The sequence below is a fragment of the Perna viridis genome, chromosome 6 (assembly GCF_037379345.1).
Source record: "Perna viridis isolate PV_CMFRI_1.1 ecotype Kerala chromosome 6, ASM3737934v1, whole genome shotgun sequence".
In the NCBI taxonomy this organism is placed as follows: domain Eukaryota; kingdom Metazoa; phylum Mollusca; class Bivalvia; order Mytilida; family Mytilidae; genus Perna; species Perna viridis.
In genome coordinates this window covers 4,696,449-4,719,360 of record NC_142450.1, presented here as the reverse complement: position 1 = coordinate 4,719,360, position 22,912 = coordinate 4,696,449, and the positions used below count along the sequence as shown (strand labels likewise).

The window sequence follows — 22,912 nt, the reverse complement described above, 5'->3', positions numbered from 1 at the left end:
TTTTTCAATTCAATTTTACAAGTATGTAGATATGTAATTTGTTTCATTATCTGTTGTCCCCATTGGCATTTTATTACGTATTAATAATTAGTTTTGATATCCTTATTTTCAGTTTATGTGTATGTTTTTTTTTCATTTTGTTCGCTCCACCGTTTATATGGAAGACTTTGTTTTTTTTTTTCAGGTTCATGCTATTAACTTAGATTGTGACGTATGAGTTTTATTTCTCCGCTAACTCTGTCAATGTAAAACACCAGTGAATAAATTGATAAACATTTTCTGTGAACGACATAATCTTTGTTACAGAATAAACGTTCAATGCATTAAATAAAATTTTGTAAAATAGCTTCGACAGGGTAATTTTTAAATATAACGACGAAGTATAAGTTCCAGTGTTTAAAATGTATTTTATGCTACATTTATAATTCAAACTTGTATTTGTGTCCGATGAATTATTTTCATAGTAAAAAGTTGTATTTCTACGTCTTTTTGAAATATCAATATGTATTTGGACATAATGCTAAATCGTTAAAATCGGCCTTGTCCTATCACTCACTGACAGCTGCACTGCTGAGAAATTTCTTTTTAAAAGCATATCAATATATATAAGTCTCTGTTTTAAATTTAACATGTAATGATTAAACTGTTTTATTTATTTATTTATATATTTTTTGTTTGTCCTTTGCTTTGTTTGCTTTATAGACGCTAGCTGTTGTTAAAGCAAGATTTATACATACTACAATTGTTTGTAGATAAACAATCATATATCTGAATTTTCTGCACTTTAGATTTTCCTAATATTTTTTTTCAAAATGGTGGCTGCGTTCAATGTAAAAGTTTGAAGAATGTAAATAAGAATTTGTTCCATTGTTGTACAAAAATGCCTAAAATACAAGATAAGTAATATTCTGAAATGAGATTTTATACTAAAAATGATCATGATGAGGGATGTGATGCATCGAGGGGAAGCAACGAATAATATGATCCTGAAAATATGTAAATCTATGTCTATGTGCACAAATATATCATTTTTTTAAAGAATATGTTTTCTATCACAGACTAATTTAATTCCTGATGCAACACTTTTAATGATTGGATGAACAAAATGCCAATCATCTCATAGACCATATTTCGTAATGTGACGGTGGCATAATCAACCTTTTTTGATACTGAAAATAAACTATTAGGAATGACTGCTATATATTTCGGTCTATTTGAAATAACCTCAACGCTCGCGGAGAACACTTAAAAAACTGTTAAGTAGGCTTTTATGTGCGCACCACATGATTGAAGTTTTTTCCTCATAGACCGAAACAATTGTGACAGTCATTCCTTAAATGAAAACAAAGAGAAATACAAACATGACAAATAAAAGAGACAAAAAAATGATACAGATAATAGTATTTTCATTGACTTATTAAAAAAAATGCAAGTATTGAAAGTATTATACATCTCGTCAAAACAGCTTGTATTCAGTGTTTGCGACCATCTTACTATACTAAAACTACCTAGAAATGATCTTTATTTTAATCAATTATTAAAAAATGCACAAATCATGAGGCCAAAATTTTCTCCTATTCAGATCTCCTTGTCTCGTGATAATGGTCTCAGTGCATTTGAAAAGTCCCATTTGTTGTCGCTTCAGCATTTTTGTGCCGATATTATTAACCTAGCGTTAATCAATTCGATGAAAACAAAATATGAATAAATTGTTTTGATTCATCCATTGCATAATTAACCCAACGATTCCTAAATGCATACATAGCCAATATGGAAACTGTGGATAATACATAATACAAGCAATTACCAAATTAAAAAAAAACAACATTACACAAACTAAAACACTAAAACAAAAAGAAAATATAATTAAAGAAACCGAAACAGCACTTCTAAAGGTTTACCACGACATCGTGTCAGCACTCGATAACAATAACTGTGCAGTCCTTATCATGCTAATCTTATCGGCAGCATTCGATGTTATAGACCATCAAAATTGTTCTGAAACGCTTTGAATATTCATATAGAATCGCAGGTCATGCACTTTATCGGGTAAATTCATGCCTAAGTGATAGAACTCGGCGCATAGTGATTGAATCAGTCGAATCAGACGAGATGAAGCTCAAGTGTGGGCTTCCGCAAGGCTCTGTGCTTGGCCCCACTAAGTATTGCATGTTCGCAAAACCAATAGGACAAATCTGCAAGCGCCATGGCATGGATTATTATAGTTATACGGACAACTCCAAGGTGTACCTTGTATTTGAGCCACTTCAAAATTAGGACGACATTTCAACACGATTAGAAAACTGTGTGTCCGACATAAGTATGTGGGTGAAATCCAACATGTTAATACTCAAACAGAACTTATAGTTTTTGCGCCTAAGAACCGACTCAGAGAATTCTCAGATTGCATTTTAATTTTCGATGGCTGTTTAGTCAGCGATACAAATTTCGTTTGAAACCTTGTAGTATTTTTCGACCGAACTTTGGCTATGGATAAACAAATATCTGCTTTTTCCGAAGAATGTTACTACCAAATTCAAAACATTGGATGTATTAGACATTTTATTTCGGAAGATGGTTGTAAAACGCTAATCATCTCACTTATAACATCCCTCCTTGACTGTGGAAATTTATTACTATATGGCATAAACAATGTAAATATTTCAAAACTACAACGTGGCCAAAACTCAGCTGCATGTTTGATAACGAGGACACTAAAAGACATTAACACATCATACTGGTTCTAAAGAAATTATGCTGGCTTCCTTTTCAATACCAATGTCAATTCAAACTTTTAATGTATGCTTTTAAGGTTTCACGCGACCGCGCCCCGATATATTTGAAGAAACTGCTCCCTTTATATGTTCCATCTAGACAATTACGTTCTGAAAATGTATATAATTATATTAAGTTTTAAATTTTATTGTTAATTCATTACAGTTCTTTTATAGAATAATTTTAATTTTATTAAAAGTATTTTCTTTTATATTTTAGTCAATAGTAAAGATATCCTTTTATTAAATTATCTTTAAAAAGATTTTTACTTTGGATAATTTTTCTATGAATTTTAAATTGAATTTCAATTGTTTTTACCTTTTTTATTATTTTATATTATTTACATATTATTGTTTATATTGTGTAATATTTTATGCATGTAAAGTGCTAAGAGTAATAGTATATAATGCGCTATACAACTATTGTAAATAATAGTAATAACAATAATGTGCTTGTCAGATACCAAGTATTTATATACGTAATCTCAAAATACTAAGAGAGTTCTAGAACAATTTAGAAACAAATAAATCAGTACATATAATGAGTAAAAAAAACAATGTTTGTAAACAAATTCTAGAAAATTCTATTCTTGAAATAATATGTTTACGCATATACAAATTCTATGTTTAGCAATAATGTAAAACAGATAAGACCAAACAATAATAATTGAAGAACATAGCCAATATATACAGCAACCTAAAAATGGATACTGGCTATCCAAAACATACCATTTCATATACAAAGAATTGAAGTATGACCAAAAGTATTTTCTTTCCAGTCTAGAGTTCAGACGATATGTTTGTGTTTATATGTTTATAGTGCTCACAGACTCAACGGCTAATGGAAGATACACATTTAGAGCAAGAACGTTCCCTTCTTCAGCCTTAAATGTTTTTTTACATACTGGACAAATCGCGTCCGATAATGTTCCGGTGAACTCTGTAACTTTAGAAGTTGTCTCACATTTCGGACATTTGTAAATCGTTGATTGTAAACCTTTTAGCTTTTCAATAAGGTTTTGTGCAATGTCGGTGCCATGACGTTGGAAGTAGTGTATTTCTGAAGCGCTTAAATCACTCTCTTTCCAAAAAACATCAATGAAGTCGAAATAAAAAATCTCTGCATTTTGCACTCTAAAGAAACCTCCACCTCCCCAACTGGTTCCCCAAGAATTCATGAACATTAAGTATTGGCTATTGAAACTTTTAAGAACAACAGCATGCCCCCCTAATTTTTTTTTCATGTAATTTGACCGAAGAGAAATATTTAATATTTTCTTCGTAAGAATTCCCGAAAGATTTTCTCTGTAGAATTTTGAAAAGGTATGCCACTCATTATCGGTAAGCCTAAATCTGGCAACAACTGGTCGTTTCTTTGTAATAGCTTTCAGTGCACCATCGATATTTACTTTCTGGCAGCGTAGACGATATTCTGGACAAATTTTCTCCAAAACAGCAAATGTGTTCGCTCCCTCAACACCATGTCGATCTATTAATTTATCTCGAAGTTTTTGAAAATCAGGATAACCGCTGTTTTCCTTCCGAGTATCCTCTTCATCGCTAGGTGGAGAGCTGCAGCTGATGCATTTGCATAGCAGGTTCCTCCTTCTTGCTGTTTAGGTGCGAAACTTTTGGTGTCTTGATTTATATAAACGTCCATGGACGTCCGTACCAGAAGATCTGCTAATGAATCCTGGCAACAAACGACATTCTGAGCAAGGTCACAAACATCGCGGATGTTGTTAGGATGGTTCACCTGAAGAAACAGCCTTGTCTCATTGTCTTCGATGTCTATGACCCATTTCCTTTTGACGAATATTGAACGGGGAATCATCTGTGTCGGTATCACCGAGCTCAGTTCAAATAAAAAACATGCTCCTTCCTCCCAGTGTTGTTGTTTAGTGCTATACAACCTTCGAGATTCAAGTTCTAATGAGTTGGTAATGTAACAACTCACAACTGTTATTTTTTCTTTCTTGAATTGTTGTACACATTGTAAGATATCACCTTTGTCAGTAGGTTGGCCATCAGAAAGGACAACCAGAACAAGTGAAAATCTGAATGGCTTCTCTGAGGGAAAGGTTTAGAGGAGTGCTTCCGTAAATTAAGGGCCTGATAGTCTCAAGTAATTTCTGAGCCCTTTCGTCCGTTATTGTGGTTTCATCCGCCACACCATGAACAATTTTTCTGGCTTCATGAACGGTAAACAAGCGTCCTTGTTCAACTAATTCAACAACTTCACTGCCTTCTATGCGATTTTTTGCTTTTTCAATAACTTCCCTAACCTCTTGTTCGCTGGCTTGTCTGAAGGTAGTGACAAAGGATGACGTTACACCTTGGAAAAACTTGGAAAAACCGAATGGGTCATCTCTCCAATCTCTACAGGCCACAGGTAAACATTGATTGACAACCATATCACGAAACGTGTTGGACTTCCGTAGGTTTCTAAGTAATAAATGTGCCGAGTCTTTATCTACCACTCTGCATATTGTACTCCTCGATGCCCATTTACGACCTGTTCTGGCCCCATTGTTTTCTAATATAGAAAGTATGCGCTCTACCATACATTCTAAGCTTTCATTTGTTTGATTTGCAGATTGAACTTTTTGAACGGTACTTAGTATGTCAAATACACCATTGTCTTGCTGTGCTACAAAAGCAAGGGCAAACACTGTTTTTCGAAGACACGTCATGTTTAATGAGATCATCTATGACTTTGAATATTGATTTCACCCATTCTCTGCCTCGTTCATTAACATCTACACTAGAGCTACGACTCATAGATCCAGAAACATCTACTAACGCCCCAACTAGACAGGCCATATTTAACGTTCTGAAATTATATTGTATGTAATGTTATTGGTTTGAACACTATTCTCAGATGTACACTTTAGTGATAAAAAATGAATGCAAATATTTGTTTTAACAAGCTTTAATTACGAAAATGTTGTAGCCCATTCAATTTTATCCTTCCTAAACATATTTAAGTTTTTATCTTGAAGCAATACAATTATATGCTTATTCCTTGCACTTATTAAGTTAAGAAGTTATACCACGATGGTTTAAGATTGGTAATTATAAATAATGCAACATTTTATCTAACGCAATTAAAAGTTAACTTGTGTTTTGCATAATATTAAGTATTTAGTTCAGCCAAAATCGAAGTAATGAACAGTTGACTCATTATTTGGAATATAATTAATTCATATCAGTATTTTTTTTTATTTATTCTTTTTTTTGTTTGTGTTTAAATATGCCACATCAAACAAACTGCTATCGACTAAAATAAATAAGATCGTGTTTATTCATGGTAATTTGATCAAAAACAATAAAAAGGAACCTTCATATTGATATACATAGACAAACTAACGTCAAGTTGATCGAGAAAGCAATAATTGTCATAGCAATGGTTAGGGTCAGGCACTCTTCAGAAAGAATATCTCCTGTAATTTCCGGTTTTTAATGAAATGTGGGTAACATAATTAGTCTGATTATGTAGTGGAGACCAATACACACGTATTAAACGAAAAAGTTATTCATGACAACCGTGTTTCTTACTTTTGGTAAGCTCCACGAATTTCGATTATAACATTTTTATAAAAAAATTACCCTAACTTATTCCTTTATATTATGTCACTTTGAAATATCCGGATTACCATTTATTCGCTTTTTGTCGGTTTGAATAATTCCACCTCTCAGTTTTCATTGCAACTACTTATCACAGTTACTTGATCTTTGGGGTAAAGCTTTATTACGGTGTGCAAATGTAGCTGAGTAAAATTCCCGGTAATTATTTCCGAATGAAAGAAAAAGGATTTGTTTGCCATATTGATCCGCGTCCATGCTTTCATATAGTTTCCAAATTGAACGCGTGAACAGTTGTTTTTTTTTTCTAAAAATAATGAAGCATGCATATTTAAAGTATTACTCAAAATAAATGCCGCCAAATATATATATAATGTTTAATCAAAATAATGTTTTAAAAATATTTTTAAACACGCTTTGTGCTGCCTTGTGAAACGTATTCATTTAGTATTCCCCAAGATAGCTTAAAAAATCATTTGGAATATTTTTTAGTCAAAATGAGATTCTGAGCAACTTTTTAAGTAAATAAGGATATTTTGCTATGATTATACACACAAATACAGGCAAGTCTGAAACCCCCAAAAAAACCAAGTGTTGTTTTTTCATCATATTGAAAATAAAGTATTCCGTATTAGGAAAATATGCTTTGGGAACAAAACGATATTTTTGTTATACTATATATGACGTTTGAAATTTCTGATATCAGAATGTGTAGAGAACATAATTATTGTATAAAAATATTATATTCTTATAATATATACATCTCAAGTGCTACACACGAATTTCAAAAGATTTTGTACCGAACTCAGCAAACAAACTTTGTAACAGAGTTCACGTGAATTGTTCACATGCAATTAATGTTAAGTGAATTTCATGTGAAAATCACGTTAATTTCATGTGAAGCTCGTTAACATGAATTTCACGTGAAAAATATTTGGCTGTGTATAGGGGTCACTTTTTTAGGGGGGCTTAGTTAAAGTACAATGTAATATACTATAAAAGTAATTTGTTAAAAAGTAATTATTTAGACTTGTCACCTGGATAGCGCCTCTATTTTGGATTAATTTCATTTAAACTTAAGTGATAGAGCACTAAGTAGTAGCCATTAAAACTTATTTGACCGAAATCCGTTACGGGGACCACTTTTTTATTTTGGTATATGGAGTGAGATTCTTTTAAAGGGGACAAATGTAAATGGCTAATTATGAGCGTTATCACGTAGTTGATTATTTCAAAAGATCAGAGTCTGATAGCAGTTTTCATTATTGCCTCATTCAAAAGTAACAAGCTCCGCCTAAATTGTTGTCACGCACGATTTCAAATGTTTAAATGTCACGAAATCAGGCGCATAGCTAGGCCTGTTTTATTTGTACGCAAAATTACAGCGAGGGGTCTTGCGTGGGGGTCGCTCAAGGCCCCCAGTGAGTCATTGCATAAAACCTTTATTTCTTTGAAATGTGTGTTTTTATTTTTGTTACTTTTTTCCGAAAGTACGCAACTGCGTATTTGCGTATAGGCAGCTACGCCCCTGGAAAAGTTGTCGAAATTTCAATAAAACAATTGTATCATTGTAAATATCATGGTATCAGCATACAGCAAAATGAATACGATATCGAACTATATGTAGGTATGACATAATTTGAAATTTGTTGGAAGCGTTTAAGTTGGCATTTCGTTTTACCGCTAAAATCCAACTGTTTGTCAGACACATCGTTAATAACCCAATGCGACGTTTTAGAATCCATATATAAAAATGGAGATGGTTGCAAGGTAAGAGGAAATTCGGTCTGTACTTAATAATGAGAACAGTTTAACAATAGTCCATGTCTGCTTTATCAGGTTACTTTATTGAAAATCTTGTGTTAATTGTTACTTCCCAATTTTTGATGATCCTTCGGAGCTTATCTTATTAATACCCCACTTTTTAGATTTGGTATTTGAGATATTTTGATCTCGATTAATAGCTAGATTCTCCGAAAAAGAGGAAACTAATATTTAGAAACTAAGCAGTCTACCATTTACTGTCAGCAGCCGAGAATAGATTTTTTCATCGGAATATTTTCTTTTATAATACATTAAGGTTTAAAAGTTAAGGCGTTTCCTACTTGGGAAAAATTACCGATGTTTTCAAAGGGCAAGAGGATTCTATATGAAACTGTCATCTGCGCAAGCATGGTCAAGATACCATATTTGGTAAAAAGGAAAACTATGGTTAATAACGGAACAAACTACGCTTGAAACCCGGCCTTAAGTTAAGTCAAACGAAATTCAGTCCTGGTGTTTTAACATTGGACATAATTTATACATAATTATTTATTGAATTGCCGACTGTAACTATTTGTAAATAGATGAGAAGATCGCCAAATTTAAACTGAATATTCTTTTGTTTAATGCAGGAACTTGATCGGGTTCAATGTGAAACGATTGTATCTGTATAAACGTATGGGTAAAGCATGACTTACTGTGATGAGATAAGGTTAAGAATAAAAATAATGGTTTGACGATGACATCCGTGTTAAAATTTGCCTATGGAATTCTTTATATCATCCAAGGTACGTTCTTTAATCGAAAGAGGGAATTCTGTCTGAAAAAGAGCTTATTCCCTGTAACAAAATCGAATTATTTGCTCAATAACGATCTCAAAATCATGAACTTGTATGTAGTTGTTAAAAAACTAGACAACTTTGTTTCATCCATACATATAGCGATTTCCATTATCAATAGACTCTCACTCTAATAGAGGACGTCACTGAAATCACCTTGATTTCAGTGAAGTCCTCTCTTAGAGTGTGAATATATATAAGTCAAGTTGGAACATTTTACTAATTGGTTGAAAAGAGACCGCGTACAACTCATCACGTTGGAATAATATACCAACAATAAAGTTATTATGTTCAGTAGAAGCCAGTGAAACTACAGTACAATACTTTTTCAAAATAATAGCTGTATACATGGTATGTAGTTGTTTTAACATCCAGACCGTGTGATCAAACTTGACTGGAATTTTATAGGACTTCAAACTAGTATTACATTTTCGCAGCTTTGTTTTTCTTTGTTGTGTATGTTTTCCATGGCTGATCTTTGTCCCTGGATTACATTCTTTTGATTACAGCTATAAACTTGGTTCCCTTCATTACTTTTCCACTGCTGTATTTCATTTTTCTTAAAGTTAGGAGTATATCCACTGACTTTGGAATCGTCTACTGCATGCTATGGAAATACCGGTTTAGACAACTTTCTACGACCAAAGTGTGCTGAGGGGAACAAAATGGCAGTTGTAGGGTTATCTGCCGTTGGGAAAACTTTAGCAACAACCTGTCCGATAGCAATAACGCATACTAAAAAGGGAAATGTATAGGAGTCCTGCTGTCAGTACGACCCAGATGACTGTACAATCCGATACGACACGTCAGTCTATAGATCTTACTACCAAAAGTGCAATGGGAAAAATAATTGCACAATACAAGTATCATGGTTACCGACACCATGCAACCACTCAGTCTATTTCGACAGGACTAACTACATGAAATTTGATTATTACTGTATTGCTAGTAAGTTAAAATCAACACAAGGCCATTTATATCTAAAATAAATCATACTTTAAACATCCACACAATTGACAATGATTGTTAGGGGACACATAATTTCTAAGTATAATATAACAAAATAGAACATGTATTTTTTATTAGATTTCAAAATACACCGATGACATTGTACCTGTTGTGATAAATTTTTAAACAGTGCATGATACTAGTAAATATTTTGAGCCAGATAAAGGTTGCTGTATCATGCTTGTATCCTTTCATGTGTATTATTTTTAGATCAAGGTTTGGACCCGTGTTCAAGTATCAACACGAAAGACAATCAAGTCTTCCTTTGGGATTCTGGTTATCCTACGGCGTCATTAACAGGATCATCGAGCTGCACATGCTCTGTCGAAGCTTCTTGCAATACCAGCATTCAAATAACTGCAATTGACATGCGCCTTGGATCCACTAGCTCCTGCGGTCAGAGTATTTCAATAAATGATGGTGGTATACCTAAGACTTTCGACTGCAGTAAGAACAATGATTACCTTCCAACATTGCTGTATACTAGTTTGTCTTATTTCATACGGATAAACATTTCAGACAACCATGGCAGTGCTGCGGGATATTATTTTCTATTGCTTGAAGGTAAGAATCTTTTGGGGAAATATATCGTGCCAAGCCAAAAAAAAAGCAATGAACACACTGACCACAGTAATACAGTAATAATTTTTGTATTGTGATACTATACATGGACTTATAACGGACATTGTCCTCGATTTGCCATTTTGTTGTATGGTCGATTGAATTTGTTGAGACCATAATTTTTCAATAATACGTTAATCAGTAGCCATTAACATTTCCACGCACAATGTTTTATACTTAATGGTAAAAGGTTTCAACTTTGCACAGACACCCATCTATGTGTTCATGTATGACACACTTTATAGTTTATATTTACTCTAGGTTCAACCAAAGGTTCAGAATTAACACTATCTTGTTCAAGTACATCAATGACTTCACCTTCAACACCTAAAGCAGACCTCACATCATGCCCTGGTGACTCTACAACTACAGCATCTACAGTCTTATTAACATCTAAGAAAATAGACACATCAGAAACCACAAATACAGCCTCGGTAACAGAACAAACACTTACATCAGATTGGGAAAAGTTGACAATAACCGAAAAGAAAGGTTCGACACCCACAATTACGGCAAACACAGGTTCACCTCGGACAGGTAATACTATTACAAAGAGTACAGATACTTTACCAACATTTGTTTCCATACCACCGACTTCTACGGAGAAAGATGTCACTGCAACTTCTCTATCCACAGAGGACTTTCAAACATCTGATGAAACTGCTGTAAATGTGACGGGTATATCAATGGAAATAACATCTACAATAGTTACAGAGAGTACAGACTCGTCATCTCATGGTACTGTCGGAAAAACAACAGAGAAAGCCGACTCTGAAACTAGTAACAACTGTAAGTTACATCTGCTGTGTGTTTAACAGTCTTATATACTCGTATTCAAGCCAATACAAAAACAAATGAAGCATTTCGTTAATTTGAAGGTTACTTTATGCTGTATAAAGCCTTGACTTGGGCTTTTTCTTCAAGCCTTTACTAGTTTCTGTCAGAGGGACTAGTCGGCTTATATTGCACATGACTAGCGTTCGTGTTACGTAACCAAACTACAGGATAAGTATGATAACATTATTTTTCGGTACTATTTTTTTCTTTTTATATTTATTCATTTGATAACAGCATTTTATCTCTTGATTAATTTCTCTTTTTAAGCGATACTTCTTGGTGCTGTCGTTGTTGTCTTTGTTGTGCTGGCATTGATAGTTGCTTTGATCTGGTACAAAGACAAAATAAATGAATGTCGAAGGTAAGACTGTTATTTATAGTAAAGTAGAATTTGAATATAAGATAATGGACATGGTGAAAATTTCACGGAGACAACAACCCCACCCGGATGAAAAATGTCAGCTCAAGGTCACACATGGGTCTTCAATGAACGACAAGGAAAGTGTTAACAATCATACTTAAGAGTAGGGTGTAGCTGGCCCCAGAACATTATACACATGAACAGCGAAATAATTGCCCCTATATATTCAAACAACGTAAAAATAAACTTAAAATGAAAACGAAAAGGAAACATACAGGAGGGGGCAGGGGGGCAGGGACAGGCGGGAAAAATGCCGCGAGGTTAAAGTACTTTAAGTGATCACAACCCCCCCCCCCCCCTCTTTTAAATCTGACCACTTCGGAAAAAAATATTACACAAGTCAACACATCTAAAATCAGTTCAAAAAGGTCTTGAGCCCTTTGTTAAAACAGAAATAATGAAACTGATTATTCGTTACACAAATGCACAAATAAATGGACTAGTAGCAGTTAACTGACATGACAGCTCCAGACCAGTTGAAACGTTTCAAATTCTTTCCAAGCAGGGTTGAAAACCACCGTACATCATAAGCTTTACAATAAGGACACAACCCGTGTCATGCCGAAAACTGCTTTTAAATATATCGTGCTTATTTGTAAAGACCTTATGAGCGAATTAAATGTAAGAGTAATCAAGGGAACCAAGGTTATAGCGGTAATCAAAAGAATGTAATCCAGGGACAAAGACCAGACATGGAAAACAGACATACACAACAAAGAATATAGAGTAACTAAAATCATACATAAAGAGTAACAAAAGCAAAAGAGCAACTCGGACTCCACTAAAAACTGGGAGCATGGACCAGGTGCACCGGTAGGGTAAGCGTCCTCTGCTTTTCTAGAAGCACCCGCTGAGTTGTTCATAAAAAGTCAAGTCCGGAGTAGACAAACGAGGAAAGGAAAACTATGACCCGTTGAGTAAATCGTAAATACCAATGGTATCTTTAACGATTTGACAACGATATCATAACTATATCCCTTAGGAATTAGCATGTTTAATGGTTTAGTCAACTTATTGAGTAAGTATTTATGTTTCCGTGCTTGGTCAAGAATATTACCATAAAATATACCATAAAATAAAGTATAGATCGTTTACATTTGTACTTGAGAATGAGTTTCTTGTATCGGTTGAAAAAAATTGTGAATATTTTTACGAAATTGCTATATCGAAAACCTTGATGTAGTAATTTTTCGGTGATATAAAATGTTTTTTCGTTAAAATCAGAAACATTGTTACAAATACGAGGAAATCGAATTAACTGTGATATGTAAACACTCTATGATGGTGACAAGGAGACGTCACCATTTAAAAACGGATAGTTAACAAAAGGGAAATGAAAACTCATCCCTTTTATCGTAGCCTTTAGTATCAAGTTTACCATTATTAATATGAATAGTTAGAACAAGAAATGGACATTCTTTATTATCAATATTTGCTTTATTCAAAGAAAGTTCAGCAGGATGTATTATCTTTAGAATAATCGTCGTTGTTTAGAGCCAAAATATTGTCCAAATTTCTGAAGGTGTTATTAAATTTATCTACCAAATGTTGTTTGGAAGGTTGAATGTTTAATTTATTGACGGTATATAAGGGAATGAACGATGCGAGTCCCCGTACATATTTCTTGTCATTCCTTGAAGACCCATTGTGGGCCTTGGGCTGACATTTTTATCCTGTTGGGGTTGTTGTCTCTGACAATATTCACCATATCCATTCTCGTTATATTTTCTGCACAAGGACATCGTTATAGGAATCGACTTCAGTAGACAAAGTTGATAACAATTCTTAATTCAACACCCAACACAATGTTGATCATTTAGAGTAACAATATATTTGTTAAGTGTTTCTTTATATTTCATCCTAATTGTTACTATATAAAAGTTCAGATTGGTGACACTCCTTATTTCGGGATCGACACATCAAAACCATGTTTTTATTCAATTTTATAAAAGTTGATAGTCTTTGTAAAATTAATTATTGTGAGATAACTACAAGGGAATCAAACATACAGATATGTGCAAGTTTAAGTCCTAGGCAACTGTGCGATCATTCTGTGAGTTTGCTCACAGTATATTTTTATATTTTTTTATTATCATTGTACGCACTGAATTTCATGCATAAAAGTAAGCAGTAGTAAACTTCCAATATAACGAGTTAAAGGAGACTGTATTGATGCAGTAAAAAAGCCATAAATCTGCGGAAAAAAAACAGATTTATGAATAAGAATGAAAACAAATTATGACGATGAATTGTTTCAACTTTCAAATCGAAAGTCATATGAATGGTATCTCTGTTTGTAAACTCTCAATTGTGGTCTTAACAAATTCAAGGATTCCTTCAAGAAACGACATTGCAGAATGTATAAATATATCAAAAATACAATAAATAAAAATGGATACTTTGCTCTTTCGTCTGTAATGTTCTGCTCCCCTTTTTGAACAATCTTATTTTTATTGCAACCTACATGGTAAATACGTGTCAAATTTCAGGTAAAAATGTTTTCTCTTTTCTACAATTACATTTTATCAACTCTGTCGGACTAGATTGTTTGAACTAAAATAATACATGTATTTGAAAAAAAAATGATAGCATTATTCCAATATAATGTTTAAACGCATTCGAGATATCCTGTCTTCAGAAGTACAAATACACATATTTTTCAATTTTGTCATAATGAGTGAATATAAACAAATCAAGCTTTGCTTGATGTTTTGAACTTTCTTTTCGATACAGTTTGTTAGATATATTCGAATTTTAATATAACATACAATTTAACTACAATTTCACGTGGTTAAAGATGGCTTAATACCAATTGTTTATCTGAATGATTTTCAGGTCATAAACACATACATATATGTTGGAAGAGAAAAAAGCACAAGGTGTTCACAATCCTTGTAATTCATGGTGTTAAAAGGGATATCAAATGATGGCAGCCATTGAATTGTTAGAAGATATGGTGTTTAAATACTCATAAAAACAAAAACTTAAAACCTGTAAGGATGAAAGCTTAAAAGTCACTTCACGTCACGTTTGGTACTATTTTTAGGTAGTCGAATGAAACATGAAGCATTCTTGAGTTTTTTGTGCGCACAAATTCAGTTTATTAATGATTGAAGTGTTATTGTTCCAGCAAAATATTCCTGGACGTTTTTTGAATTTCTCGTTGGGAAACACGAAATATTTAATGGTTCACAAAATACATGTAAGATTATTGAAAAAAATCAAATACTTTCAATTTATTTATGTGAAGACTGAATATAATTGTTATATGTAGAATAGTTGCATGTACTTTTTTTTTCTAATTTGGCGATATCATACTATGCTAAATAAGTTAATTTCACACCAGGATAACAGTGTGTTTATCTGTTAGATGGAAAAGCATAGTATCTTTTCAATTAAAAGCTATTTATTGGTTTTGCTTTGAAAACATTATGTATAGCAATCTTAACGAGAAATATTTCTAGATCAGGCTCCTTATTTACACTCCAAGAACTTGTTCTAAAGCTTACTCGTTTGTTTGTCCAATACTAGAGCTAAAAGCTATCTCATCAGCAGGTCAACTTGAAGAAGCTATTATTATTAACCATGAATTCAAATAATGTTTTTGAACGCCGGCTCCTTTTAAACAACACTATATATATTTAAGTGTTGTTTAAAGGGACCCGGCATTCAAAAACATTATTTGAATTCATGGTTAATAATATATATATATAACGTCTCAGAATGTGACGACTCTATTCGCTACACTGTTACATCGGATCACATTGATACAGGGAAGATAATGTAAACTTATAGAAGGGTCTGAAAAATTCCCAACGATGTTAGAACTGACAAATTTGCGAAACAAATGTTTTGTCGTTCCCTCCGCGGGACTCGAACTCGTACCGCTGTGACATCTATGGCAACACCGCCTGCACTAAGCCCAGCGCCCTAGACCACTCAGCTAGCTAGGCTATATAAAAATATAGCTTTCGCTGGCCCGGTCATTCCTCCTCGTATGATTAATCTAAAGCTGTAACGTAGTACACGATGTATGGTAGTACTGGCCAGTTCATCTAGACGTTATTATGTAGGATACAGGATCAAATTAATGCTGCATGTCACAAATCCATATTATATACATATATATATGGATTTTTATATAAAATATCCCTATCACTTAATACATACATGTTTATATAGATATGAGGAGAATTGTTAAAAAGTACAAATTATACATTAAGTAAATGGCAAAAATTTACTTCTATATAAAAAAGAACGCTTGTCTGATTAATAGTTCTCTACCTTAAATTATGTCAACACTATTACTCTTGCTGAAGAACGTTGTAAACTACTTTGTTGAATTGTACGCAAGTATAAAAATATTCTATAAATAGTTCAAGACAATAAAATATATATACAGCTATGGAGGAAAAACATCTGGTTCAATAAAATTTTAGTTTACGGAAAATCCTGTTTACAAGTTGATTTAAATCGCTGCAAACTACGGCAGTCTTTTAGCCGTTCTGGCACACAGTTCCTTTGAAGCTAAGGTGGTAATCTACAAAATCGATCCAGAGCCAGTCTGACGTTTGTGATTCAAACTTTTGTGATACAATATCAGAAGGATCTATTTTACAAAGACTGAATTAAATCCTTAAGTTTTGAAAATAACTTGCCTCTTGTTTCGTCTTAGTCACTATCTATTGGAAATTAATCAAAATCTTCTGTGGTACATTCACAGAGATATACACACATTTCTTATGCTATACTTTGGAAACTAGCAAAAATAATGTTTTGACATTTCCAAAACAGTTCAGGTCATAATCTCCAAAATAAAACGTCTCGTATATTTCTGGTTTACAAGATTGTGGTACAATTGCATAAAGATCCATGTATTTATACCTTATACTTAGGTTAAATAAAAAATACCAGTTTTATATATTGTAAATTTCGATATGATGGGCACGTGATTTAAGGAGTAACTTCTACTCAATTTGTAAAAAAAAAATTATTAATTCTAAAATCAAGTCATATAAAATAAAAGATTTTTGCACCCTATTAGCCCATGATTCTTAAACCCTCGGAGTCATATCCCTTAGAATAAATACCATGTTTGTGTTTGTGGTTTATCACCTTGTTTATAGTACAGAGCCTTGCCTTGTAACACAAGCTGAAACAAGATTTTTTTCAGTTTTGATTTATTTACTATATAGTGATATTGTATGTATTGCATGTATAATCCTTTCTTTTCCTGACATCAAATAGTCATAAGCCGAAAAAATGTGTTCAAGTTGGGCAGTTTATACATGCGGGACATTGTGTTTGTTTGTTTTGTATTTGTTATTTTGTGTGTGTGTGTGTGGTTATCATCAGATTGTTTTTCGTATTTGCAGATATACTGACCAAAGTTAGAAGCACTTTTCTTTTTTTGGGGGGGTAGTTTTTTTTTTTTATCTTTGAAGTTTTTCTTGATGGGAAAATGTTGTTACATGATAGCAAACACTATGATATCTGGACAATTTATTGGTTCGAAAATACCCACATAAGAAAGGTATCACAATGCCTTAGCACATGTCTAAGAATACACACTAAAGCTTTTCAACAACAACCAAAAATATTAGTCGTCTTTGTCCATTCATTTCTTATAAGTCATGAAATAAATCAATACTCATAGAGACACCAACATGAAATTATAACAGACAACATTCTAAATCAGTGTATAAAAGTGTCAATATTAGGTGTCAGATATGAAGACGTTGCAAATTCGGTGTAAAAAGTACTGCCAATTTGAACATATTAGAGTTTTCAAAGATCCTATTATGTGCTTTAAATGTCTTTACCCCATATCGATGTTAAAACTTTAATAAAGATATCACCAACATCATAAACGCCTGATTTTGGATGTCTTAGGTGATTTTTGTACCCATTTTATCCGTCGACACAACGAAATGGTGCGTTTAACCTAAGTTGTACAGCGCGGCAAACCCCCCTCTTACGTTACCGGTGGTGATCAAATAACATTTGCATACTAAAAGATAGACTGGAAATTATTTCAATTTAAGTGATGTGTCGTTTGGTAGGGGAACATATTTTCTTATCATTCATGAACTGCTACTGTGATTGCATCCTTCGTGTAACCATTCAACAACTGAAATATTGGGCTTTATTGTGATATATATATGAATGTATAATTTCTTCATTGTTCATACACCAGTATGATTCAGAATATGAAGCAATTAGATAAAAAACAAATGTTGGCATTTTTACACACAACGATACTAAAATATGCTTATTCTTAAACGTAATTACTTAATATAATTCTTTTTCCGATATCAGTTCTCGGTTGAAAATACTCTGTTTCTTCTGAAGCAATGAGTAATGATTGCTTTTTGTAAATTATTCCTTGTACTCATGTAACCAAAGATTTAGCGATTACGACAATATAACAAGTAAATGCTATTTAATCACCACCGGTATACTCATGCAAAGGAAAATGGATCTGTCGCGCTCTGTTAAACCTAGATTTAACCCACCATTTTGTTTGAAATGTCTGTACCGGCCCGGGATCATTGCGTTACCATATACTCCTGTGATGTAATATCTATTTTGTCATATTCACTTTGGACTTGACTTGATTATAGATCGGATTAATGTTCCATGATATTTTTGGTACCCTTATTGGGGACATATGTCGGGATGTAAACGGGAAGTATACAATAACCAAAAAAAACATTGTTAATTTGATGAAGGGGGAACGATGCACGGTGGACCCCACAGCCCAAGAACTAATATAGTCAAGTGATTTTTTGTAACATGTATTTCGTAATAGCATCTGGGTGTAAAAACTATTTTATCATTATTTGTGCGTTATTTGTTTTCACAAACGTTTTATAGGGACTGCTTTAATTAGCTTTTTATCATGCTTTAAGAAATACTCATAAACAAAAAGTTTGTCCACTGACGTTCAAACTTAAGTATTTTGTATGAAGTGTTTCAAAAAATAATGGAATGAAAAAATTAAGTTGGTCCTTCAATTTGATCAAGTGTACACTAATATAATTCTCATAACATTTTTTGTAAACGTATTAATTTTCGCGGCAGCTAATTTTTGCGGTTTCTGAAAAGTCAATATGATCGCGGATGTTAATTTTCGTGGTTGTTAAGGTTGAAGAAATAAAGTTTTTCAATAGTCTCGACAGTATTTGATTCCTCTTTTGATAAATTTCAATAAAGTGATGACGGCTGTTATTTCGACAATAACAAATATACAAATCCACATATATAGTTTTATTATTTCAGTTTTAATCTAAATGTGTATACTTATGTAAAACTGAAAGGAACTTACTTAATTGCCGAAGCCGTAGCTAATTGTAGGGATTTATGTTTTGCGCTTTAATTGTATGTTTATGGATTAACTTTTTATTGATAGTTCTCAACGTGTATATTTAACAATAATGTTTGATCGGTGATTACCTGTAGTGTGTGTTTTGTTCTTTTTTTAATATTATGTTTGCACAGTTTTGATTTCTATTCTTTGATGTAACATGTACTCTATGGTCACTGATACAAAGCATTATATAAACAAGATCATGTATTTAAAAAATCATAACACACATGCTTCTACCGTATACGTATTTACAATAGACTTAGCATAAATTTGTACATGATTGCTTTTAATGATACAACACTTAAACAAAACCAAGTTTCTATTCAAAATTGTGGAAACCATAATTATAACGGTCCAAAGATATGGTTATCTGAACATACTTTCGGGGTACTAATTTTCGCATTCTTGAGGCAACCGCGAAAATAATGAAAATTAATACGCTTACAGTAAATCATTTACCAATAGAAATAATTCCACTTGAGGTATTTCACCTTTTCTATGCATTTTTGTCACATTAAACTGTCAATCTGATTGCTTGAGGATACACAGACTAGGTACTTGCAATACCTTAAGGGTGCAATGACAGAATCTAAAGTAAAAGAAGCCAATGTAGTAATAACATTAATGTGATAAATTTATTGACAAAAATACAAAATGGATAAGGAGTTATGGCCATCGCCACTATACATCACCTAAGATGCATGATGTATGATGTCTCCATAGATGGTCTTTTTCCTTTCATACAAAAACCTCTTGGTCTTCATCGCATGCTCACTTACTTCTGTTACTTGGTACGTATTGTTTTGCTTTTTGTTTAATGTTTTTTTGTTTGTGTCTGTTTCCCCTATCTGGTCTCTGACTGCGGTATTTTGATTGTCGCTAAAATATTGGTTATTTTAATTACTCTTTTTTTTGAGGCAGGATTATGTTGCTACAGGATTGAAGTCATCACCACAGAAGTTTTATGGTCGTCATCATGAATACGTGGATCGTTATGGTGTATCCATCTGCACCATGAAAATTGATTTATAGAACTGGTCATAGATTTCTTTTCCTCGTTTGTCTGCCCGGGACTTGACTTTTTATGATCAACTCGGTGGGTGTTTCTAGAAAAGCAGAGGACGCTTACCCTGCCGTCGCACCTGGTCCATGTTCCCAGTTTTTAGTGGAGTCCGAGTTGTTAATTTGCTTTTGTTACTTTGTATGTATGATTTCAGTTACTTTATGTTCTTTGTTGTGTATGTCTGTTTTCCATGTCAGGTCTTTGTCTCCGGATTACATTATTTAGATTGCAGCTAGAGCCTTGGTTCCCTTGATTACTCTTAAACATGGATGTCGACAATTTTGAAATACGTTCAAATTATCTGAATTTTTCACAATCGATACAAACCAACCTTTTCTGTCTAAAGATTACAGAATACCTCGCTTTTTTATATTATTGATGCATAAGCTTTCTGGTCGTCATTGAAATTTGATTGAACGGTATGATATTTCTTTGTCACAGATGAAATGAAATACCTCCAAGTAACGTCCAGACGCCGCTGACAGAGCAAAACGTTTTCACCCTCGACGACCAACTGATGTTATTTTCGGTTTTGTTTTTAGGAGCTAATATTGCAAGTATTTTACTTTTTAGGGGTATTGTCTTATATTCTTTATCTCCAGTCTTGGTATGTGGTAGTATGTATGTGGTTTTCTTTAATCTTTTAATTCATTTGTCTTGACATGCACTTGATTTTTTATGTCTCTAATTGTTCTTCGTGTATTCCAACAAACTCAATGTATTATAAATAAACATTTTAAGACAAAGGGAGACAATACTTATATATCGTCGAAAACAAACCCTACTGTACTTACAACAGGTCAAAAGGAAAAAAAAACATCCGAATCTGCGGGATTAATCAGTCTACTAATGGTTAAATAACGAAATGAAAATTATAGCGGTTTCTTATGTATGACCGATAAAGAATAAATTTCATACTATGTATTTTTTGTTGAATATACAACACTATTTAACTGGTTGAAAATAAAAATATTTGTTCTTTTTTTTTATCTTTGCTTTTTATGATCTGAAACTGAGTGAAAATCACTCGAATTGTTTTGCTGGTGTAATTTGTTGATTCATTGCTTAATTTATCAATATTTCATTTTTCAATTGTTCTGGAATGATTGTATAGAGCAAGTGTAACTTGTTAGGGGGGCGAAGTGAAATACAGTGAAATATGCATACCCTCTATAATTTTAGATCGAGTAGAATTCCTTTTTTCTACATAATAAGATGCGAGCTACAAACAGATAAATATTTATATTTGTTTTGTTAAAGATACAAAATTAATAAGATCATTACTCAGTTTTACAGAGTAACTTCCTGTAAGACTGAAAAGCAGCACACAGTGCTTCTATGGTCAACGTTTTAATTTATATTGATTACAGTAAAGAAGTCTTCGTAGTCTATAAATTTCCCATTTACACCGCTTACCATCGCATATTATGTATCACCCCTTTTCCATTTCCAATAGAAAATATCTATCCCCCTATTCTTTATCAACAATTTATGTTATCAGATAGAATTTTAAACTCTTTATTTAAACTATTTAAACTCTTAAACATTTCAAATGTTGTTTAAATGAAATCAATACATTTGTTTATATTGATAAATATTTTCAAAACTTATTTCCCCATCACCTATACACTATCCTCATTCGCCGCTCTCATCCCCATATCAGTTTTGATTGTATAAATTACGGGTAAGGAATTATCTTCAAACATCTGAAATTTTAAAGCTTAATGAATTCTTCGTTCGGTTTTTTTTCCGACTTAGAAGAGTAATTATCATAAATAAGCTTTTCAGTAGGTCACAAATAGCCAACACAAGCATGATAACAAACAAAATACCATGCTTGTGCGTTACGGATTGTCATTGCAGTTCAGCAGCAAACGAAAAACCTTAATTTCCCTAATATATATATACTATGTACTTTTATGTTGGTGTATTAATGGCATGAAGGTTTCAATGTCATCTAAATATCAAATGTTTCAATCTAAAAATGAAGAAACTTGTTCAATTATGTTTGTCAGTCGTTTAATCCATCAAAGTGTATGGTGTCTCTGCTAAATCAACCAGTGATATCATTACTGAAGTGCTTTTCGGCATACGTAACCTTAGTCAGATTCATGACACAAATTCTAACCTAACATTTAACCTAACATTAACTATGGATTGCACAGTGTTTATAATGGTTGAGCTGCAAACCGAATCGATGAAATGGCGTTCGGAGAATACTGCAACGCTACGATAGGTGAATGTTGCTGTAAAAGAAAAATTAAATTTGGCCCAAAGACAGTTTACCTGATATGAATGTGTTCTTAACGCGAAAGAGTAATCAAGGGAACAAAGGGTTTAGCGGAAATCAAAATAAAGTAATCCAGGGACATAGACCAGACATGGAGAACAGACATACACAACAAAGAACATGAAGTAACTAAAATCAAACATACAAAGTAACAAAAGCAAATGAGCAAATCGGAGGTTCGCGAAGGATGTTCCAAATTCGAAATTAACATTGTAATGCCAGTTTGTTTGAGGGTACTAAACCATCTGTGGCAAAAAATGCAACATTGGTTAATATGTGTTGTTTATTCATGTATTTACTCTTTAGATTGAATTAAATGTAAGTATTTGTGAGAATCAGGC

The 22,912-nt window shown here is 33.0% G+C and overlaps 1 protein-coding gene and 2 pseudogenes across 4 annotated transcripts in view; 1 reads left to right on the top strand and 2 right to left on the bottom strand.

Annotated features, from left to right (window-relative positions):
- Window positions 1-16,716, bottom strand: part of LOC148613296 (uncharacterized) — a 34,328-nt pseudogene extending 17,612 nt beyond the window's left edge. The window contains exon 1 of the transcript XR_015923330.1: window positions 16,134-16,716. The product of XR_015923330.1 is annotated as an uncharacterized LOC148613296 (transcript). The remainder of the gene's footprint in view (window positions 1-16,133) is intronic.
- On the bottom strand, window positions 384-8,922 carry LOC148613298 (uncharacterized; annotated as a pseudogene). The gene is made up of 2 exons (XR_015923328.1): window positions 8,822-8,922; window positions 384-5,607 (listed from the first exon to the last, which is right to left on the bottom strand). The product of XR_015923328.1 is annotated as an uncharacterized LOC148613298 (transcript).
- LOC148613297 (uncharacterized) lies at window positions 8,807-15,263 on the top strand. 2 transcript variants are annotated; one of them, XM_088586618.1, is made up of 6 exons: window positions 8,807-8,911; window positions 9,533-9,910; window positions 10,181-10,534; window positions 10,853-11,380; window positions 11,696-11,789; window positions 14,685-15,263. In XM_088586618.1, exons 2-6 carry the CDS (start codon window positions 9,883-9,885, stop codon window positions 14,689-14,691), a joined length of 1,011 nt encoding a protein of 336 aa, XP_088442744.1. In that variant the 5' UTR covers window positions 8,807-8,911; window positions 9,533-9,882; the 3' UTR covers window positions 14,692-15,263. The 2 variants fall into 2 exon arrangements, with proteins under 2 accessions (XP_088442744.1, XP_088442745.1); XM_088586619.1 differs by lacking the exon at window positions 8,807-8,911 and adding an exon at window positions 9,086-9,313.
- Window positions 16,717-22,912: the final 6,196 nt, after the last annotated feature.

Coding starts and splice junctions, on each gene's coding strand:
- LOC148613297 (XM_088586618.1), top strand. CDS start 9,883: ATGAAATTTGATTATTACTGTATTGCTA. Junction 10,535..10,852: donor TTATTTTCTATTGCTTGAAG/GTAAGAATCTTT, acceptor TATTTACTCTAG/GTTCAACCAAAGGTTCAGAA. Junction 11,381..11,695: donor CTCTGAAACTAGTAACAACT/GTAAGTTACATC, acceptor TCTCTTTTTAAG/CGATACTTCTTGGTGCTGTC.